Below are 22425 nucleotides of genomic sequence, written 5' to 3'. Positions count from 1 at the left end.
TCTCTGAGCCATTAGGACTTATTTAAGGGGTGAATTTTCAGGAGATTACATATCACTCCCACTAAAACACATTGAAATTGCTCATATGACGTACCCTACAAAGCGTTATAAATTCTGCTTCAGAGCTAAGTAGAAAAGTGAGCTTGCTTGGAATAAAGATCTATTAGGGAACTATGAGAATTACTTTTGGGAAATTTGATTTGGAATGATGAAGCAGATGCCATTACCTTTGAAATAACCATATTTGGAATGTGCTGTGGCTTAAGCTGCATTTTCCAGTTGCTGTGGCGTTAACCTCTTTGTCACCATTACCAACATTGAGTAGAAATAGTGCTTTATGAGAGTATGCCTTATGCTCAGCTGGTGAGGTGCTGTTTATTTTTCTGACAATCTTACCAGCTCTCAGGATGCATAGGTATACACTGAGAGTGGCCCCTTGTTTAGCTATCACTCATCCCAACCAGCCAGAGATTCTACAGGCCTGGGTAACTGACAGAGGTATTTTCTCACAGTGATAGTCTTAAAGAGCAAAACCAGACTCTTCTGTTAATAAAACTAAAGATATTATTGCTCACTAAAGAATAGGGTATAGTGTCCTGAAGAGCAAACTTTTTAGAGGACTTAATTACAATATAATTCCTTTTTCATCGATCCTTCTTGTAGCATTTGAATTAGACATCTTCTGTGTTCCAAGATATAAAGACGTAGTTCTATAAAAGATGAGTGCTGACAGCTGGGTAGAATGGGGTGAGGCTCGCTCCCATCTAGCATGCTTTCTAGCTCATCTGAAGAGGATTCTTTTTCCATTGCTCAAAGCACCCTTTATGGAAGAGCTTCTCACTGAACCTATGGTGGCCAAAGAAAGCCACGTACTGACTTATTGGAAACTTCTCATGAACGGTTCTCTTCACTCCTCTTTCTCAAATGAGAGAATCCTCAAAGCAGAAGAGGACCTAGTCTTGTGAGACGTCCTACCTAAGCAGTGGTTCACCCCCAGCAATGCTGGGAAAGTTGAGTGCATAACCTATTTTAGGATAATTGAAACTAACACTATATACTTCCTCCATTTCAAGGACTGTGATGAGCTGCCAGTCAGTTGGCAAGTTAATATTTGTTGAGCACTGTCTGCATGTATGCTCTGCTCAACTCAAAAATGGAAGTTCCTTGAGAAAGGGAACTTCGTCTTATTCATAGTTTTTTTTTTTTTTTTTTTTTTTTTTTTTTTTTTTTTTTTGTGCTGCTGGGGATTGAACCCAGGGCCTTGTGCTTGCAAGGCAAGCACTCTACCAACTGAGCTATAGCCCCTGACCTCTTATTCATAGTTTATTCTCAGTGCTTACAAAAGTCCCTTGTATGTCACAGGTGCCCACTGATATTTGCAGCCACATAAGTGGGCCTTTGTTAACAAGGAAACTAAGGCCTCACATGAAGTGATTTGCCCAAGGTCACAGAGCAGAAAAGTCAAAGCCAGAGCTCTAGTAAGCCTGATGATGTTCTCTGCTGTCTGAAATGTGGCTCCATACAGTGGGCCCCTCCAAGGGAGAACAGCAGTCTCCTCCTGACAGTACTGTTACCCTGGAGCAGGCAGCACTTACCGTGCCATGTGAGGAGTAGGGAGGCCAGATCAGAAGGGACTAACACAGTATTAAGAATGAGAGTGGGGCTTTCAAGACGCTGCCGTCGCCTGTGGTCATTCTCTGTCATCCATGGTCAACCCTACCACGTTCTTCAACATCGTCATCAGCAGTGAGCCCTTGGGCGGCATCACCTTCAAGCTGTTTGCAGACAAAGTTCCAAAGAGCAGAAAATTTTTGTGCTCTGAGTACTGGAGAGAAAGGATTTGGTTATAAAGATTCCTGCTTTCACAGAATTATTTCAGGATTTATGTGCCAAGGTGGTGACTTCACATACCATAATGGCACTGGTGGCAAGTCCATCTATGGGGAGAAGTTTACTGATGAGAACTTCATCCTGAAGCATACAGGCCCTGGCATCTTGTCCATGGCAAATGCTGGGCCAAACACAAACAGTACCCAGTTTTTCATCTGCACTGCCAAGACTGAGTGGTTGGATGGCAAGCAGGTGGTCTTTGGGAAGGTGAAAGAGGGCATGAACATCATGGAAGCCATGGAGTGCTTAGGGTCCAGGAATGGCAAGACCAGCAAGAAGATCACCATTACCGACCGTGGACAACTCTAACACATTTGACTTGTGTTTATCTTAACCACCAAACCATTCCTTCTGTAGCTGAGGAGAGCACCCCTCCACCCTATCTGCTTGCAATATCCCATAATCTTTGTGCTCGCACCGCAGTTCTTTGGGTTCCATATTTTCTTTATGTCCCTCCCAAGTCTAGTTGGATTGCAGAGTTAAATTTATGATTATGAATAAAAAGTAAATTACAAAAAAAAAGAGGGGCCCCTTCACTGGGGCCCCTCTTGAGATGGCTGTTATGGATACAAGATGTCCCCTGAAAAGCTTATGTGTTAATTAATGCAAGAATGTTCAGAGGTGAAATGATTATATTGAGTAGTGATCTAATCATTGGATTAATCCATTCACTGGATTAATAATTTGGATTACTGGGTGGTTAACTATAGGCAGGTGGAGTGTGGCTGGAGAAGTAGGTCACTGAGGACATGCCTTTGGGGATCATATGTTGTCCCTGGATCCTCGTGCTCTTTCTCTGCTTCCTGACTGCCAGAAACTGAGCAGTATTTCTCCAGCACACCCATCTGCCATGTTGTTCTGCCTTACCATGGGCTCATAGCCATGAAATCTGCTAACCATGGACTGAATCTCTAAAACCATGAGCCCGAAATAAACTTTTCTTCCTCTAAATTGTTCTTATCAGGTATTTTGATCACAGTGATTAAAAGCCAAATAACACAATGATTAAAGCACAAGATGAGAGAGGGTGTAATCTCCAAGGTGTAAGGGACTGGCCACTGTAAGAGGGGAAAGTCAAGATATGAATGGAAGACTTTTCTACATTGCTTTGCAAAGCAATGCATTTGGACTTGTGTTATGACTTAAAAGATGCCTTTTTAGAAGTAGTTCTGTTTTCCCTTAAAAGACATCATTGTCAATTTTTATGAAGTGGAAGAGTTGTTTATTTTTTCCAAAAATACCACCTAGAAGCAATGACTCTGAAGCTGAAGCTGTGTCTCATACACTTCCCAAGCCATATACTATTATTTTCGTTCCCCGCCCCATGCTGCTGCTCTGCTCAGAGTTAGCCAACCTCTTAGGCTACTGTAGCTGCTGTGCATGTTGTAGAAGAAACAAAGAAACACAAGAAATGCTCCCTGTCTTCAATAAGTTTCAAACCCTGTGGGACAGCACCTCTGCCATACAGGAAACTGGAAGAAGAAACTCCAAATTCTCTACTTCTGGTACTGAACTCAGAAAATGAAGAAGTCACTGTGGATGCAGGCACTCTGAGATGGCTTCTACCCGACTTGCCTAACTCCAGCATCTGATGACTGGCTCCCCTGCTGAGCTGTCCTCTTCCTCCTCTGTGCTGGGAGGTCTCGAGTCTGATGTCTGATGAGGGTCTGGTCTCTTTGTCCAAGATGATGCCTTGAATGTGAATCTTCCAGAGGAAAAGAATGCTGTGTTCTCACATGGCAGAAAGTAGAAGTACAAAAAGAGCCAAATTTCCCTACTTCTTAACACTGTCACATTGTGGATTCAATTTCTGTTGCATGATTTTGAGGAGAATGTATTTAAATCACAGTGCCAGGTATGGCTAAATTAACTAGCTTGCCATCTACTGCCAAGTAACCCACACTTGAACTTGGGACCTGCAATTTCAGATACAGAAACTGTTCCAAACTTCCACAATAAAGCCTGGCAAAGACAGGGTCAGACTGACTCAATCAAAAGATGATAGAACAACCAAAGTTCTCGAAAGACTGGAGGAAGGTGAAAAAAATAAAATAAAATAAAAAACCACAGTGAACTGGCGAAGAATAAATATGGATGTCAAGGAAGAAAAATCCAGAGTTACCGTGGTTTCTGTGACATATTAGCTAAGCTTTGTTTTTGGAGCTGTTCACTCCTTGTCACGGATTGAGTCTTACATCTTAGTGCTATTCCTAGTGACTAAAACCATTGCCCCCTGTCCTGTGGTTTGCATGCAGTGGGGCTGGTGGTTTGTTTATGGATGGCAACCTCACAGCCCTGGGTGGACATGGGCCCAGACCTATGGGAGCCCAGGATCTAACAAGGGAAGTACAGACAGTGCTTCGTCTCTACCAGATGACCCCCACAAAAAGCAGTTTAGAAACTGTCCCCTTAAAATTAACATATGACCCAGTCATGTGTGAGTCCTGGCCCAGGAGGGCTTGGTCTAACTGGATAACAATGACCACAATATCTTCTTTTTAAATTTTACCCCCCAGCAAACTGGAATGGAAGGGACCAATTTCTCTTAGTATTGGGCAAACACACGCAATGAGCCTTGTATTTATCACCATTAGTATCATTAGACTTGAAAACCCAGTTTAATCTGGATTCTGCTCTCTTCTCAATGTCAGTCTGTTTCTGGACCAGTACAGAGCCAGCCTTGTTGATGCAATAAAGAGATTACTCCAGCCCATGGTAAGTATGTTTCTATTTTCTCCTGAATACTGGCTACAGAATAATTAGTCTGTGCACAAAGATGGAGAGAGTAATGGAATGGCAGGATTAATGTCATGTAATACTTTAATACTTATTATGTCCAACTTCAATTGGGTCTTCTGATCTATCAGATTCTTTCCTAATCATAACTAGGAAACTTCTTACCCTTGGCCTTCTGATAAGGAACACAGTGGGTAGTAAAATAAATGAAACCGCTTCAAAGATAGTGTGAGATTATTTTTATCAAAGAATTTCTTGAGTCTTTTCCTTTGATAACAATATCTTCATATTAAAGTAGAAGTATGATATTGAAAGTTTTCTGTTGACTTCTGTCGTTTTTAATCCCTTCAATGGTAACCTTTGTCATTGGGTATTTAGTCATTGCAAAAGAATACTCTTTTCTTTTTATTTCTGTTTTTACTAAGGAAAAAAATACTTTAAGACGAATCTGTATATTAAAAGTTCTTTGCTTTAAAAGGAAACCATTATTTACATATTATAAACATCAGGTCACAATGAAGCCAAGCATGGCATAAAATATTGTGCACATTTTTACATTTATATATCCATTTATGCCTGTGAGTAAATTACAGAGTTTGTATCCACTCTTATTTTGTTGGGCTGTTATACTAAGCTAGGTGGTCCTGCAGCCTAAACGGAGAGTTAATATACATCTATTTAAAGTAAGAAAACGAGTTTAAAGCTCATACATTAAAAAAAAAATCTTGTAAGTATAGAAGACTCTTGCTGTGCCATAGGAATTTAAAATAGGTTAGCAATATTAATGTAATCTAAGATAGGAACTCACATTAATCTGTGATGACTGCAGTGTGTGTGTATGTTTTCTAAAGTTTCATTTGGTTTTGTTTCTAAGTCTTTTTTAAAAGGTTCTAGTCTTCTGACCTCAGTGAGACTTATAGACTAATACCTTTCAATCTTTCTTTTATATCTTTTTCACATTGAAGATTCCCAGAGCAATTTGATAATCATCCTTTGCCTTTCACTGTTGCTTTTTATTTTGTTATCTCTATATAGCTCAGAAACTTTAAATAGACCTCTCAGAGGACTAACCACAGCTTTGTAAGTGGCAATCAATTCAATTAAATTGGCCTTCTCAGTTCCCACAGTGAAGTGGGTAGTAGGTCCAAGGCAGAAAGGGGCATGTTCCCAGCTACTGAGGAATACTGCCTCAGTTGAGAAGGCTGCCCAAGTTGAGGGTCAAAGAAGGAATTCTGGGCTGCTTCATCACCTGTCAGCCTTAGGTGATTCTTGTGAGCATTTGCAAGACCAAGATTTTCAGAGAGGGCAATGGGATTGCTGAATGGAAGAGCCTCTGTGAAAATATATCATAGATAAAAACAGTGCTTTCAAGGACTCCTGGATCTCACACTGCACAAACCGTACTTCACTCATCACCAACACTCCTTCAGAGCCTGTTTGTGGCAAATGCTCCATTTTGCAGCAGATTTGCATGATTTACCTAGATCTAATGACCAGCTCTGGAACCACTGTCTTGCCCGTTTTTCCCAACAAGGGGAATGCAGAGAAGTTCATCCATACTCTTATGGAGCTCTGTCAGCTCTGAGAGCTTACGTTCTCCTTGCAGAGAGGGCTCTGGGGGCAGAAAACTTACGCTCAGATCTGACCACTGCCATTTACTAGATTCATCCTCTGGAAGCCCCAGTTTCTCATCTGTGAAGCAGTGAACAAGCCCGTGTACTGTAATGTGAATGATTAGCTCTGAACAGCTATCCAAACTTAGCTCTGTTACCCTGCAGAACTAGACACTTTCTAATGATGGTGAATACAGAATGTAGGGGACTTTTCTAAGCATTTTCCTTGGAGAAATGCTGGCAGGAGGGAAGATTCTATTTTCCTGATATGGACTTTGGGAATTTCTGCACATAACTAAGCTTGCAATGTATTTATGCCCTGCCTTCATGTCCCAAATTTCTGCAGTAGACCCTGCCCTAGTCCCAGGACAATTGCATACCTAGAAGAAGGTGATATCTTTTGTTACAGACAGCTCCTGCTGTAGATGACTACGCTGGCAAGAGCAAAATAATGCAACATGAAGGTTCAAGAGTCATTCCAGGGAAGAAGTGAATTCTGCCATCTTGGGGAGTACAGTTGCTTGATTTCTAACTGGAATAAATCATCTGTTGGAGGGGTCAGAGGGTCCAGAGGCAAAGAAAGGAGATGGAGAGAAAGGGTGTTCCTATGCTTTCCGTTTTTATAATAGTCATAAGTGAGGGGAAATAGGCAGCCAGAGACAGCTTAGCCATCCATGTGGGCTGCTGGCTTGACCCAAGGGCAATGTCAAATCCCAAGGCTGAATTTAGATACTCAGCCAAGCAGGCCCCTGTGCCTGGAGAGTCGTTATAGGCAGTCCCACATTTCATCAGAAAATGGTTTGCCATCTGCCCCAAATGGACACTTTTCTCAACTTGCTGGTTTAAAGAAGCCACAAAGATAATTGACTCCTGCTACAATGCCACTTGCTAGCAAACTTAACAGGTTGAAAGAGTAATTATTTTAAAAGAATGAAATCAGCAAATTTTACTCATTCCAAGAAGAAACATCTCCCACACCTTTTTCCCTCTGGTGAGTGGTTTCTTGTTGCTCATGATTGATAGGGTGACTCCCTGTCTTCATGTTCCCTAAAGTCTGTGACAACAGTAATGTCCAATATCAGAAGACCCGAATGTAATTTAAAATCCAGTCACAGCAGCCTGCAAGTTGACCTGTAGTCCATAAATGACAACCAACAAATGGTATCTACTAATATTGCTCTGAAATGGCTTTGGGTCTAGGGAGGGGAGCCAGGCCAGCTAGGCAGTGTGAGTTTACTCCGAACCACACGAGGAGATGGATGGGGATGCAATATTGACAGCTCTCCAGCTCGTTATCACTGCTGGCCAATTGTCAGCAATTCAAAATTATCACTGTAGAATCCATTTAACCTTCTTCAGAAACTGGCCCTAGCTGACCACCAAATTCCGGGAGTCCTGCCTATATCCAAGGTGTAGTATACATGGAAATCATGGACCCTCATTTTAGAAGAGCAATATCGTTTCATGGGCAGAGTTCCTCATCTTTTTGGCAACTCTAACCTCTTTGTCTACATCTGTTCAAACATCTGTTTGCTTATCTCAGGGAAATTACCTTCTATGGGTGGGCTCAGTGTGGTGAAACTACTAAAGGACACTTGTCTGCTTGCCAGGTCAGAGACCCAGCAAATCCTCACCTGTTCTCGGCAAAAAGCTGAGTTCAGCCATACTTAGCTCACACAGTTGTAAGAATGCTCTAGAAACACTAGTTGTAGCAACAGAGAGCCCCTAGATGGTTTTGAGACTCTTGAGCAGGGGCCTACCCCTACAAAGCTCTTTTTTAAGGACACTCAGGTGCTGATTGAGACGTGAGGTAGACTTTATAATTTAGGAATTCAGAATCTGTGGAGATGTAGCATGTATACAGGTGGAACACAGGGGGCAGTGCAAAATACAGCCTGGTGCTATTTTTATTTGATTTACGAATCTTTCAAATTTACTAGATGGAATGTGAGATGTTCATGGCACATACCTGTAATCAGTAGCTTAGGAGGCTGAGGCAAGAGGATCACAAGTTCAAAGCCAGTCTCAGCAATTTAGCAAAGCCCTGAACAACTCAGCAAGACCCTGTCTCCAAATAAAATACAAAAAAAGGAAAAGGACTGGGGATGTGGCTAAGTGGTTAAGCACCTGAGTTCAATCCCAAAAAATGTGAGATGCTCACGAGTTTGGATTCAGTCTTGATTCAACAAATATTTGTTGAGCAACTACTGTCCTGGCACCAGGAATGTGGGGTAGTGGCATAAATATGAATGAGGAGGACTGTGAGACTCAAAGCATAGGCCAGAGCAGATTAATACAAGGAACTACCAGGAATTCAAATGCACCATAGCAGTACTAAGAAAGAGGTACCAGGAGAAAGCACAAAGAATGACAAGTGCTTTGGAGGTTTCCCTAAAAGACAGCTGTATTGGACTTCAGCCTTGAATAGTCAGAAGGACTTTTTTTTTTTTTTTTTTTTTTTTTTTTTTTTGCAGTGCTGGGGATTGAACCCAGGGCCTTGTGTTTGCAAGGCGAGCACTCTACCAACTGAGCCATCTCCCCAGTCCCAGAAGGACATTCTAAGCCTTAGAAGAAGAGGACAAGAAGTAGCTTCCCTGGTGGAAGGTGCAGAGCTTGAATGTGTGGAGTGTTAAAGAACATGAAATCAACGAGAAGTTTTCTCTTCCTGGAGTATAAGTGTGTCTGTCTCCACTGGTACAGTGGTGCACGCCTGTAATCCCAGCAATTCAGGAGGCTCCAGGCAACTTAGTGAGGCTCTGTCTGAAAATAAAAAAGGGCTGGGGGAGTGTATCAAGTGGTAAGGTGCCCCTGGGTCAATCCCTCCATACACACACACAAAAAAATAATAAAGAGAATGTCTGTCTTATTTGGGGGTTAGTGTTAGTGAAGGGCAGGAGATGAAGTTAAAGTGCTAGTTTGGGTACCATTGTATAAGAGTCTGAGAATCCTATGATGAAGCAATTGGGCTTTATCAGATGAGTAAAAAGAGCCATTGAGCGTTGGTGAGCAGTGGTGTTTTCAGATGTAGGTTCTAGAAAGATCACTCCAGCCACAGAATGGAGGTTGGATTGGAGTATGGGCGAGCTTGAGGTCATCAAGGCTCATCAGGGTCCAGCATGGACCAATTTCTACTTGGAATCACCCATTTAAGAGCTCATGTAGAACTGATGACAGAAAAGGAGATATTGAATGGATATTCATTAAGAGATTCATTCAGGAAACGTTTGCTGAGTGCCTCTCGGTGCTAAACACTGTGCGAGGGATGGACCTGGGGTTGGAGTAAGAGACAATGTGATCCTGCCCTGAAGGAGCTCACCGTCCAGTGAGAGTGACAAGCAAGTATTTTGTTGCCCAGTGGTGTGGGCGGGGCAGAGCAGAGGTATGCAAACCTTGGAGACAGAGAACTAAGTGGGGCAGGAGGCATGGTGTGGAGGCCAGATGAAGTCAGTAAATGCATCACAGGTGCAGGATGTCTAATCTGGGTGCTGAGGGATGAGTAAGAGTTCACCACGCAGACAAAATACTGGAGGTAAGAGGAGCATTCTACTCCAGGGGAATGTTTGCATGTTTAAAGACACAGGGGGGCATGAAAGAACATATCAAGGGGCTGTAGTTACTGTGGCCTGACTAGAGCCCAAGGTGAGAACAACGGGAAATGAGGATGCAGTGGATCAGGCACATGGGACTTTGTCTACCATCCCAAGAAGGTGGGAACCCGGTCAGTCATTTTCAACCCCTACTTAAATGGCAAAACCCTTTGGTCAAAAAAGTTTAGCCAGCATCTCAATTAAAGAGATAAAAGTGGGGGCTGGGGGCATGCTCAGTGATAGAGCGCATGCTTAACCATCCATAAGGTCATGGGTTCAATCCCCAGTACTCCCTCAAAAAAAAAAAAAAAAAAAAATGAAGCAGCATTAGTTAAATGGGACTTGGTGGGGGTGGGGGTTACCTAGTACTTCCAGTCGTGGTCTCCCTTTTGTCCCTCCAGTTCTCCCCTGAAGCAATTCAGGATTCACCTGGAGCACCATCTATAGCAGATATTGGTGATGCAGGTGGATATGGTATTGAAAATTCTTGAAAGGCACTACTTTTTTTCCCCAGGTTTCCAGCTTCATTTTGAAAACCATGGGTATGGAAGTGGTTGGTAAATAGGAGGCACTCAGCTCTGTGTCTGAGTATGTGGATGTGTGTGTTGTGTTTGATGGGTGATACCCTGGGAATGTGAAGGGTTTGACATCAAGGATATTGGGTTCCATTTTAGACAGAATGGGCTAAAGGTAACTTCAGAATATCTGCATACAGAGATGGGCGGGCACTTGGAAATATGGTGTGGGCCCTGGTCAGTGATGAATGGTATAGTTATAGACTTGGGAGTTATTGATGTGTAAGTGATAGCTGAAGTCACAGACATAAGTACAACTGCCTAGAATTACATAAAATATGAAGAAATAGTAGGCAGAGCCCTGAGGACCACTGACAATTAGGGGTGGGTGGCCAAGAGAAGCCAGAAAAGGAGATCAAGGGAGACTGAGAGAGATGGTAAGAGAGAAAGCAGGTAGTGTCTCAGAAACCAGGCAAAACAGAAAATAAGCATCAGCTTAAATGTCATTGGTGTTTAATAATTGGTTGCCTGGAAATGAAAAAGTAATAAAGGCATTTCATTGGCATAGCATATTCCTTTAAAATAAATCTGAAGCATACCTTTTTTTTCAGAAGTGCACACCCTGTAATATGTGAGTATAGAGTAGTCTAGCAAAACAACAACAACTGGTTTCACAATATAAACAGTATCATTGTTGTTTAGTGGAACTTCTCTCTCTTCTCTCCAGGGGTAAATGAATTCCCTCAAATTTCTGCACATCAGTCAAAATTTTACATTCAATCGAGTGTTCAGAGTTTAAAATGACTCCGTGACTGAACGCTTAGAAAGTTGTGCTTTGGTAAATTGAAAATAATTTTTCTAAAGTGATGGACTAATTTGAAATCTATAATCTTTTTCTTGACTTGATTTTTTACAGCCTAAATTGTAAGGTGCATTCCTCTGGTGGTACTGCTTTACAGATGAAGTGCCCTGCTCCCCTGGAGATACTGGGGTGCCTGTAAAGCCATTCATTACTGTGTGGAACAGGGGCTGCACGCAGTAGGACTCAATAGGTGTTTATTGAATAAATGGATGATGTGTTATTTTCTCTCCTAAATATTAATCCACATCTCAAAAGCGTCTGTATTCAACAAAACAAAAAAAGATAACAACACTCATAACTGAGCTTAGAGATTAAAACTCCCGCTTGCTCTTTCTCTTTCTTGTGGGAAGAGGATTGGGTACAGTTGCTGCCCTCTGACATCCCACCACAGCAGCTGACTCTGGGAAAGCTTCTTGGAGAAAATCTTTTTAAAAGAATAAGCAATAGAATGTGGCTTTCAAATTCCCAAAGACTTGTAGTTTTCAAATTACCCAATTTCTGGATTTAGTTTACTCTCTCAACAAATATTGACTGAGTACCTACAACATGCTAGGCACCAGGAAATGCTGTGAATAAAGCATTAGAAGATGCTGTTGTCATGGAGAGTACATTCCAGCCACAGGAGACAGCATTAACAAACAAGGATGTAACGTGTGTCCCTGGTGATAAGTGCTAAGAACAAGAACAAAGCCAGCAGAAGGGGTGGAGAATCATGGGGTGGGTTGGGGCTTCTGTTCTAAATACCCTGGTTAGGGAAGGACAGGTAAACTAAGAGCCCTAGAGGAGGAAAAATGTGTGGGCAGAGATGCTGCCACAGGCTTAGTTGTAGTCCCCTTACCTTTCACCCCAACCCACAAGTGGGTGGGAAATGAGGGTCATAGTGCTTTGTGAATGCAGACATCAGTCCAACCAAGAAACCTGTCGCCCTGTAAACGTTATGATATGTAGCTTAGATAATAGCTGGAAAAATAACTCTTCAATTGTAACTATAAGACAATCTTTGCAGGTGACTTTAAAATGAAACAGCTTCCATTATTCAAAAATCCAGAGTGGCAACCAGCTCTTAGAAATGACTAAAATGACCTACTGGTATTCCTTCCTTTTTTTTTTTTTTTTTAATGGAGACTTTTGCTCTCCTGCTGAGACCATGTATTATATCTAGTTTCACATAAAAATGAATTTTTGCTGCTAAGTTTGAAAACTGCCTGAAAATAGCAATTAATTTTGGAAAAGCTGACAGAACCTTAAGTGTAGTGGCATGATTGGTGCTGCTATAATTATGTGCCTGAGTGTGTACATGTCTGTGTAAACAGAGTATGAAAACACTCTTTATGTCCAGGACAGTATATCCATGCCTGTTCTTGCAGGTGAGTGAGGGAGAGAGAAATGATAGAATTTTTATAGCACTTTTGGATGGTATGGATTTTTTGAATCTGATATCTATACTATCTTGTTTTTCAAATTATTTTCACATTCCCCACCTCATTTGCTCCTCACAACTTGCTGGAGGGGGGGGGAAAAAAGGCAGGGCAGGCTTTGTTCTTTCATTTGGTCGATAAGAAAACTCAGTGGGTTTGCTAGGAGGGCCTAAGGTTCTGGCCTACAAGAGGAGGAGATTGGACTGTGTCATCTCCAAGGTACCTGCTAGCTCAACAGTTCAGTGACTTTTGATGATTGTTTGATTGTCCTGGGGTGATGCAACTATTTAATGGTAGAGACTCCATTTAAGTCCAGGATCCTTTTGACCACACAGTTCCTCCTTCTTTTCTTCAAACCCTTCACTGCTTGCTTAATCATCTGCAAAATGGAATGCCTACTGTACAATGTTGTGGAGAAGATCACTGAGGGGACCTAAGGGAGGGATTTTGAAGCACCTTGCACAGTGGTAGCTGTCATTATCGTCATCATCGCTGTTAGTAATAAAGAGACAGTGTAATATAACAGAAAAAGCATCCAGATTGGGACTGGGAGGATGAGCTTCTAATCATTTATTTGTTGTGTCACCTTGCCAATTATCTGACCTTTCTTAGCATCCTATAAAATGGACCTGAGAACAGTGTGGGGTGGTTTCAAGACTAAAGGAGATGCTATATGTCTAGATACCTAGCCCACTGTTTCATACATTCGTTGCTCAATAAATTCCCAATAGGTATGAATGATAAACCACCTGTCATAAGGAACAGATATTTTTTCATGATTCCTTCAAAACCAAAGTGACGTTTCATAGAAGTGAAGTGTAAATCAGAATTAATAGAAGCATACAACCATCTTTAGTCATCTTTTTTTTTTAAATGGAAAGAAAATAAGATTCAGAAGTTTAACAGCTTTGTGTACATGTAGAAGTGGGTGGACCCACATATACCCAGTAGTTAGCAAATTTGTTTTGGAATTCCATGTCAGATGGACTTCTAAGATCTGGTATGTATTTTATTCGAGTCCTCCATTCTTCTCACCGAACAGTCTAAAAAGATTGTGTGGTGATTTAGATTAGCCTGTTTACCCTGATTGCACTACATTCTTTGAAAAGCAGCCATTCAGTTGCTGTGAGGAGCTACTTTCCTATAGCAATGACCGTTGTGAGTGATTCAATGAAGTTGGAAACTGAAAGCCTGTCACCTTGTCTCTGACAGGAGAGTCATGAAAAAGGCTGGTGGCAGGATTGAAATGTGAAAACTTTCCAGTAGGGATTGTGGTTACTCCTTCCTTTGGATGATTTCTTGGTTCTGAATTTTCAGAGCATAGTAAATTCATGTTTATATGCATCTGTGGTCACATGCTCTGGAGCTGTGCTGTGGCTTTGCTGGCAGGTGCAAAGGAGTCACAGGTGAGTGGGTCTGCCCCAGATCTAGTCGATGGTTAAAACCATCAGACCCGAGACAATGTATATTGTTCCAAATGCTAACTTTCAATCACAATTTATTATGTGCCTTGTTTTAAAAGGATAAAACACAGCAACTGACCATTTGAATGTATATGTTTTTTATTATTTGATATGTAGCTATCCTTGAAATTATCCTTGAATGCCCATCCAGTGTAGATATCTCTAGAACAGTCTAGTTTCCCTGAGAGCAATACATTAAGTGCTTTGACCAATGTCTGTTATGTTTCGTTGCCTTCTAGTTTTAAAATGCGTGAATTTCTTTTTTAATGTTCTAGGGAAAAGCAATGGTGTTCGCCCCACTCCGAGGGAATACTTTAAACCAGTTTTGCAATCTAGCTGAAAAAGCTGGTTTCTCTCTCCAAAAACATGAAAATTATGATGAACACATTTCAAACTTCCACTCCAAGGTTAGTTTTCTGCTTGTGTTAGATAACACTTTAATCCGCATTGCATTTTGAAGAGATCATGGTCTTTTTGGCAGGTAACCTAAATATTTGATTAAAGTACTCCTTAGGTGTGTTGCTTCTGAACAGCTATTTGTATCTGATTATTTTGTGTGGTAAAGCCATCTTTTATCTTTGCATGTCTAGAAGGATTTTACAGAAACCATTCCTGTTTACTCCTTTCTCTGAAACAAACTAATCTTTTCATTCATAATAGACTAATTTGTAAGATGCAAGAGGAGGTGGCATAGAATGAATGATAAACATGCATTTGTATTTTAATGAAAAACCTTCGGCTTTTAAGTAGGTTAAATGCTTAGCTGCACTGAAATAAATAGAAGGTGAATGTCTAATTGTATCATGTTGGACTGTAAATCTTTATCTCTGCTTGCTTTATGGCTGGGTCAGTTGGCAGTTTGAGACTGTTAAATCTCATACAGAATTTCACAGTTGTGGGGTTATATGTCACATCGAGGCACTACAAGATTTAGGTCAAAAGCACTTATCTGAGAGTGATTTCTAAGCCTGCTTACATAAAGCAATGTTATCAGCCTTTTTATTATTTATGGGTACAGGGCAATATAGGACACTGAGAGGCAAATGTTCCATGGAAAACTTTTTAGGATTCTCACATTTGTTAGAACTTGTCCCAGTGACTAGCCTAACATGAATTACCTCTAATTCTGTGCCTTACAGAAATGTCCCTTTGCTGAGCTACTATGACCTTGGCAAGAGACTTTGACTAGTCATGTTTTCACAAGTTGTAGCTGCAGAAAAGCCAAAGCCTGACCTTAATTTTCTCCTAGGACAATGTAAATAGCATTCTTTATTGCCCTGGACTTTGATATAATCTAGAAGTGCTTTGGCTCTTAAAACATTATATGCAAAATGAATCTGATCTTTCAATCAAGAGAAAGGAAATTCTCTTTCTGGAAAGGGTTGGTTTACTTCTTTGGGTCTCTAGGGCTCCCTTTAGTCCCTGGTTTAGGAGCTGGGGATGGTCCTTTGCAAACTGAAAGAGTTAAATTACATCATCTTCCAAGCAAGATCAGGCGCACTGCTCACAATCAGGAAATAAAAACAGGCTGGGTGCATAGCTCAGTGGAAGAACACTTGTCTAGCAGCTCAGTGGCCCTGGGTTCAATTCCCAGCACCACTGAAAAAATAAAAGCAGGATAACATCTTACTTGCTTCTCCAGCATCATATCTTCCCTCCCAGAACAAAAAGAATGGCTCTGAGGGCTTTACCTAGTGTGGAAAGGTATCTCCTGGCCCTTTGGGTTCCTCCGCCCCAAGGGATAAGGTGGACCTTCTCTCCAAGGTCAGGCTAGAGCTATGGGGATCAGCTAACGACTATTCACTGTCATGTCAGTCACTTGTGCCCTAGAACAACAAATGCTTTTAGTTTCTCAGTGACAGCTCCCAAGAGCCAGGGTGTGGGTCTTTCTACCAGTACAGATGTTCAGCATTGCCCCTGAGACCTTCTGTCTCCTCCCCAAAACATGTGAAGTGTGTTGAGACATGCAAGGCATTTATGTCCTTGGTGCCACCTCTCCTGTGTCTAGAACTTGAGTGTAGTCCCGAGAGGATGGCAGCCTCCTCTTTTTATTTATAGTGTGGCACACTACCCTGCCAAGCACGGCACACTCCATGACTCTCTCAACGTGCCTCTTGCTTTATATTGTGCACCATACCCATTTAGCACTCCATACATAATCACTGGCTGAGTGCTTGGTCCCACAAAAAGTAATTTGCATAAATAACTAAATGACCTTCCTTTTTCACTCTTGATAATTGCTTAAAAGTCAAATTCCACACCTTGCTGACATTGGACTGAAAAATAGTCCTCTTTGTGTTATTATGAGGGGTGACTCTGCCATGTTGTGCTCAGGAAGTAGAACCCTAGGGACTTCTCTGCAGAGATAGGGTCCTCTGGTAAATCCACTCATGAGATGTATCTGCACATATCAGCTGGTTTGAAGTCCTGCTTCTATCAAAAGAATGTCTCTCCTCCCTTCTGTCCCTGCTCCAACAGTGGGAAACTGCTGACTGGATGGAACCATGTCGGTGACCCGGTCCAGGTTGCACTCACTAGAGGTGTCCTTTGCAAAAGAAGGACCTCACCCAGAGGCCGGTCAGGGAGCCATGCTGAAAGGAGAGGGGAGCATCCCCGCCACACGCGAGCCCAAGTACCCTTCAGCAGGACGCGGGGGCAGAAGCCGAGGGCAGCACCCCTGTCGCCCTGGCCGCCGCCCGCCGCCTGGGGCTCGGGACGTGGAGACGTGGAGGGGCGGGCGCGGCCACCGGGAACCTCCACCCGGCGGCTTTGTTGGCCGCGTGCTAATAGCCAGGGCTTAAAAGTTTTCCATCTTGAGCGGCAATCAGCTTTCTTCCTCTCCATCTCTGGCCAAAGCCCCATCGTCCCCGGGACGCGCCTGCTCCCCAATGGAGGAGCCGCGTTTTCCTTCGGGCTGCGTGTTATCCTCTTAGCCCTACTGTGTTGGAATAGAGCGTAACCAGCTGGAGGACTGTAAGACGCCTGATAATGCCGCTCTTTTCCGCTGTCCCGTCTTAATCTTGTTACACAAATGGTTGTGAAGAGATTCATGAATTTTAATTTTGCCCTCTGCATTAGTGCCTCACGTCACTCATACACAGCTGCCTTCTATGCCGAGTTTTTCACCCCTCCCCTTACAACAGGGGAAAAAATTAGTTACAATCTTGGCAGTAGTGCAAGGTAAAAAAAAAAAAAAAAAAATCTACAGATTTAGGCAACCACCCATGAAGCTGATTAACAGTCAGTGATCAGGAGGAACAGCTTTGCCTCTTAAACTTTTCACCTCTCATTGTTAACTGTGAAATTTTATTTCCGTTAAAAAGCAAGCCTGTAATCAAAACGGTGCCATTCCGCACTTTTCTGCCAGTGCTTTTGTTAAACGGTGCCCACACCATGCAGCCAGCGTGCTCAGGAACCAGGCAGCCAAAGGTGTAGTATGTTTTTAAAATATTGCCTTTCTGTTCATCCAGGCAACAGGAAGAAAAATAAAACACTTCCCTCTCCTCCCTGGCCCTTTGGTCACCTCCAGGCTGGGAATGAAACTCGCTGCCCCACAGGGTGGTGCAAAACCCTTAGGATGTTAAGACAGCAAATGGTTTAGCAAGGTAGAGAGGACTCAGAGATTTCAGCTGGCTTGAAATTAGTTGATGAATATACTCATTCATACAAATATCCTTTCGAAAAATAATTTTGCAAGCCATGTGTTGAGCCTTTTTTTTTTTTTAACTTTTGCAAAACCTACCGGTGTGTTTATTTTGTATATTTTTGTACTTAGCCATGAAAATAGGCTTGAGCTCTACTGTGAAGTCAGTACATTGTGTTAAAAGCACGGCCATATTGCACTTCTGCTTATCTATTCAAAATGCCACATTACAAGTGGCTGGTGCTTATAATCTGTATGGTGTGCTGTTGATAATTGTGGATACTGTAAAGGGTAAACAGTCTGAACTCCACTCCTGCGGCTGCTGTTCGCGCGGTAGTAAGGCTGAGCGTGTTACATCCAATTATGAAGTAAAGCATAATGCTACTAATAGCAGCTGTATAATTTAGTTCAGTCCTCAAAGACCCTGTTTTAACCTATGAAATTGAAAAATTGTTTTATTCACAATTTGCTTTTTGTTCATTTTTTTTCCCAAGGTGCTTTTTCATTTCTTAAAATTATAATCATTAATTGGGCAAAGAAGTATAGCCTGGGTAAATGGAATTATTCTTGAACCTCATGACATTCCCCCATCAAAGCAGGTATTCCCCATCAGATGGTGACTGTTCAAGTACCCTCCCATAATATAGTTGGTGATTCAGAAATGACCTGGTGCTGGGTTATGCTGTCGCCTCTGAGGGTGGGGGGCTCTTTCCTGTTGCTAGAAGGGCTCATGGTCAAGACAGGGCTGGCCCCCGGCCCCTTCCAGCAACCAAGCCTCTGTTTTAGCCTCCAGAGGTCAGCATAGAATTCAAGTTAAAAGTGATTTCTAACCCATATTTACAGAAGAATTATTTAGCCCACATATTACCTCAGGGACTTTATAAAGAGCTCATTTGAGTCTCCGTATATTAGTGCATTGTGAGTGAGCAGGTCAGCTGACTCAGGCTGAGTAATCAACTTTCCCTTATCCCCAATCCCTGAGGAAAGAATGTAGCTAACTTGGCCCCCTCTTCTCTCTGTAAAATATTTCAGTGAGTTCCCTCTATTTCTAGGGCGACTGGCAACAAAGGTGTTTACAATTGGTAGATCCTGGCGAGTGGGCATGGATTGGGAAGTTCGTGAAGGCTTTTTCTCGGCATTTTAAAATAACTATTATTAGATTAAAGAGGGATGCTGAGGGACCTGTGTTTAGGATTAACACTGTCGATACTTTGGCGGCCACAAAATCCACAAGGCCCTTTCTAAATAGACAACTAATCATCTGTGAACAGAACAAACGGCATCTAAGAAAACAGAATGAAGGCACTTTAGTGATTGTACCACCATCAGTTCTTAGGAAAGTGGATTAGAAAGTAGACTGGATTGGCTTTATGTTCCCCAGTGGGAAAGCAAAAGTGGGTTCATGGCTCCTGTCCTTAATAGTGGGGGCATGTCACAGTTTGGGAACATGACTTAGAAGAGACATGGACTTTGAAAAGATTCAAGCAGACCAACTCAGAAGAATATGATGTTGGAGCCATTCATGTAGCGGGGGCGGAGGGTGGATCTGTGACTGATTTGAAACAGTAAAGGCATTGGTTCCATGTATAATTAAAGGAAATGTCTGATCCCTGTACACTAAAAAAGAATTAACAATTGCTTCAAAAACACCAACTTCAAAAATATTGTCTTTATAAATACTAAATTACTGTTTGTTAAAATGAATATAAATACAACTGTCAAAATTATTCTAGCCAAATGAGGAGAAAAAAGGGCACATTAGGTTTGAGGGCTTTGATTGGCTTTTAGAATCTTATCACTTATGCTCAGAACTTCACCTGAGCAGTATCAAATGTTTCTGCTCTAATTGTTGGAATATGTTCTCCTCCTCAGAGAAAAGAATTTTTAAATCATCATTAATATTAAAACCCTAAGGAGCACCTGGAGAGCCTTCCAAACATCTCAGGCCCCAGAAGCCTGTCCCTGTGCCCAGGTGTTGCAAGGTCTCCCAACAGTGATCTGAACTGCCTGGCTGCCTGAATGGCGTGGCGCTTTTCAGGGAAAGGGAGGATCTAGAGCAGAAACTTCATGCCCAGTGATTGGTGTGGGGAGGTGAAGGGGCCCCAGCTCTCCCTCCAGTCACAAATGCAGTTTGGTTATTTATGAAAAAACACCCTACTCCCACCTAAAACAAAGCAAAACAACGACAAAAAGACTCCCATCTTCAAGTGTAGTACAGTCATGCCAATGCTACTAAGAGCCAATTTGAATTGCTTTTTTGTGATTAATTTAGGTTAAAAAGTCATCATTACGTTGTAATCAACATTAATATCAACTTGTAAAAATTCCTAATCTGAATCCTCTTACCTTTTTTCTATTATTTCTAGTTGAAAAAGGAAAACCCGGATATCTATGAAGAAAACCTTCATTACCCCCTTCTGCTTATTTTAACCCAAAATGGATAGAAGAGTACGCTTCTCAGAAGACGAAGGAAACACTGAATGCACAAGGAATAATTTTATGAAAGCAGAAATCTGCAATGGGTGTAATATGCAGCAAGCCGTTGGTTCCCTGAGATTTTTGAGTGGGTCCCAGGACTCGGGCCCTCACCCACTCTTTGACATTCCACCTATGGGTTCTGTGTTATGGACTCCTCCCAAGCTAACCCACATTACTCCCTAGCCATCGCACCTGTCTCCTTCACCTCTTTTTACAGTCTGCTTGTTGCTTTTCCTGTATCAAACCTTTGTTTGTCTTTAAATATGTATAAGCACCCTGTCTGAGATTTGAATTTGACTTGTGAGCAACCTAACCTTCTGAAACAGAATTTCTTTTGGTGATTCTTTCCCCCACTCCTTTTTTTTTTTTTTTTTAAAGGTCTTTGTTCTGTTTTGGTGATGATAGTTTTTAATCTGTAAACATAGTAAACATCATAATTCTTTCCATAAAAAAAAAGTACATCTTTCTGATCTCCCTCTAATAAATTGTATTAAATTTGCCATCTTGTTCTCTCTCTCTCTTTCATTCTTTTTTTCCCTTTAAACAGGATGTTTTTTTCCCTATAGAGGTATAAGAAATAACTACATCAGCCCAAAGCCTCATAAACTGACCGTTTGTCCTCTGGACACAATAGCGTGGCCAGCCCTCTGCTCCTCCTCTCCAATTATGTGTGATTAGTCTCAGTGTGCTGTGTCAAGGAGGGGGAGTGTGCTGAGTGCTTATTATCTGTTTAGGTACAAGAAGAGCACATTTAGGCTCTGGCTATGAATGAAAAGTGAGCCTTTATCAGGGCTTAAATCTAACTGCTGCTGTTCTCCAGGCCTCTTTCAAAACAGGCCCTTCCCAGAGAAATTTTGCATCAATGGTTGATAAACTAGATTGCAACCAGGGGGAATTTTTAAAAACTCAATCACACAATTATCTTACTTAAAATAAATATATATTGTTAGATGCTGTGATTTGAGAGTGTAGTAAACACTTAATAGGTGCTACCTAGGAGAGAGAAGGACTTTCCTACAGGGAGCCCAAGCCTGCCCTGCCCAATGCACCCCCAAGATGCTTTAATGCCTTTTGTGGAAATTCAGATGTTTATCTGTAAGGAATCATCTGTGCCCACTTTGGCAGTAATGTCATTAGGTAGGTTAGCTACATATCCTCATATCTTTAGCAGAGGCAAAGTGTGTTTTCAGTGTGATACAATTAAAGTAATGGGGGGTGCTGAGGAGTGCATCCTTTTGCATGTTAAACAAACTTAGCTGTCATAAAAATAGCGACTCTTAAATGTCTTCTCTGCTCACTTCTATCATCAAACAAATTTTTCACCATCAGTTTGCATGTCCTTGTGTTCACCACTTCTTCTGCTCCATTAGAGCACCTAGATGGATCTCGGAAGGCATAGGTCAAGTCGCAGTTAGATCATACATTTCTTTCTCACAAAAACTTGAATTGCAATGCCAAGTGATGGGCTAACATCACAATAACAGCAATTTATTCCTCTTTGGATAAAACAGCAGTCTATTCTCAGTGCTAGATAAAGACTAGGGCAATGCAAACCAGCCATTTAGCTGAGTAGTTCAGCTAGTGGCAGCTCTCCTTTGGCGATTGTATAGGTTGCACACTGGCTTCATATTTTCTTGTTTAAAAATTAGAATTTGGAATGTTTTAAGAGGCAACTCAAGTAGTTCCATTTATCCTGATGAAAATACAGCAAAAATGATTTATTCTGTAAAACCTACAACTAAATCTGTCAGACAAAGGAAGCTATCCCTGTAGTGGCACCTAAGATGATCTATTCTTTTTTTTTTTTTTTTCCCCTCAAATATAAAACAGCAGGCCCATGAGAATATTTCTCCCCCCCTGCCCCCGCCCCCCTGGCAAGAATTCAATTTGCATTTGTGTGTTTTGGGTATAGAAATCCAGGGCTTATTTCTCTGGGAGAAATTGTATTTTAAAAAGTAAACTAGTAATGTATTTAAAAATATATATCTGAGAACCAGCTTTTCATACCAAGAGATACCCAGCAAAGATGTGTACTTACCCTCCTGTAATTAAAACCTAGAGAATATTCTGTCAAATGATCAGGGTTTCCTAAGTCTGTTCTTTGAGGAATTCTCACCTGGAAATATCTCTAGGTCTTTAAAAGTTCTAAAAAACTGTTCTTGAATATTATTGAATAATTACAAAGTGTTTTTGTTCTCAAATTTTAATAGAATGTCAATA

The 22425-nt window shown here is 41.6% G+C and overlaps 1 protein-coding gene and 1 pseudogene across 3 annotated transcripts in view; both read left to right on the top strand.

The window, feature by feature from the left end:
* The window catches only part of Camkmt (calmodulin-lysine N-methyltransferase), a 398047-nt gene extending 377342 nt beyond the window's left edge, over window positions 1-20705 (top strand). The window contains exons 9-12 of one of the 3 annotated variants that reach the window (XR_007104678.1): window positions 4542-4605; window positions 8714-8843; window positions 14360-14491; window positions 20094-20705. Coding sequence is in view for 2 of the 3 variants with exons in the window: in XM_047522764.1 (XP_047378720.1) it covers window positions 4542-4605; window positions 14360-14491; window positions 20094-20171 (274 nt within the window). In the remaining variant the exon portion in view is untranslated. The remainder of the gene's footprint in view (window positions 1-4541; window positions 4606-8713; window positions 8844-14359; window positions 14492-20093) is intronic. The other 2 variants (XM_047522764.1, XM_047522765.1) reach the window with 2 other exon arrangements.
* LOC124963196 (peptidyl-prolyl cis-trans isomerase A-like) lies at window positions 1707-2233 on the top strand (annotated as a pseudogene).
* Window positions 20706-22425: the final 1720 nt, after the last annotated feature.

The sequence above is a fragment of the Sciurus carolinensis genome, chromosome 13, assembly GCF_902686445.1.
Source record: "Sciurus carolinensis chromosome 13, mSciCar1.2, whole genome shotgun sequence".
NCBI classification, from domain to species: domain Eukaryota; kingdom Metazoa; phylum Chordata; class Mammalia; order Rodentia; family Sciuridae; genus Sciurus; species Sciurus carolinensis.
The sequence above is the reverse complement of the archived record's forward strand: the minus strand, read 5'-3'. Positions and strand labels throughout refer to the sequence as shown.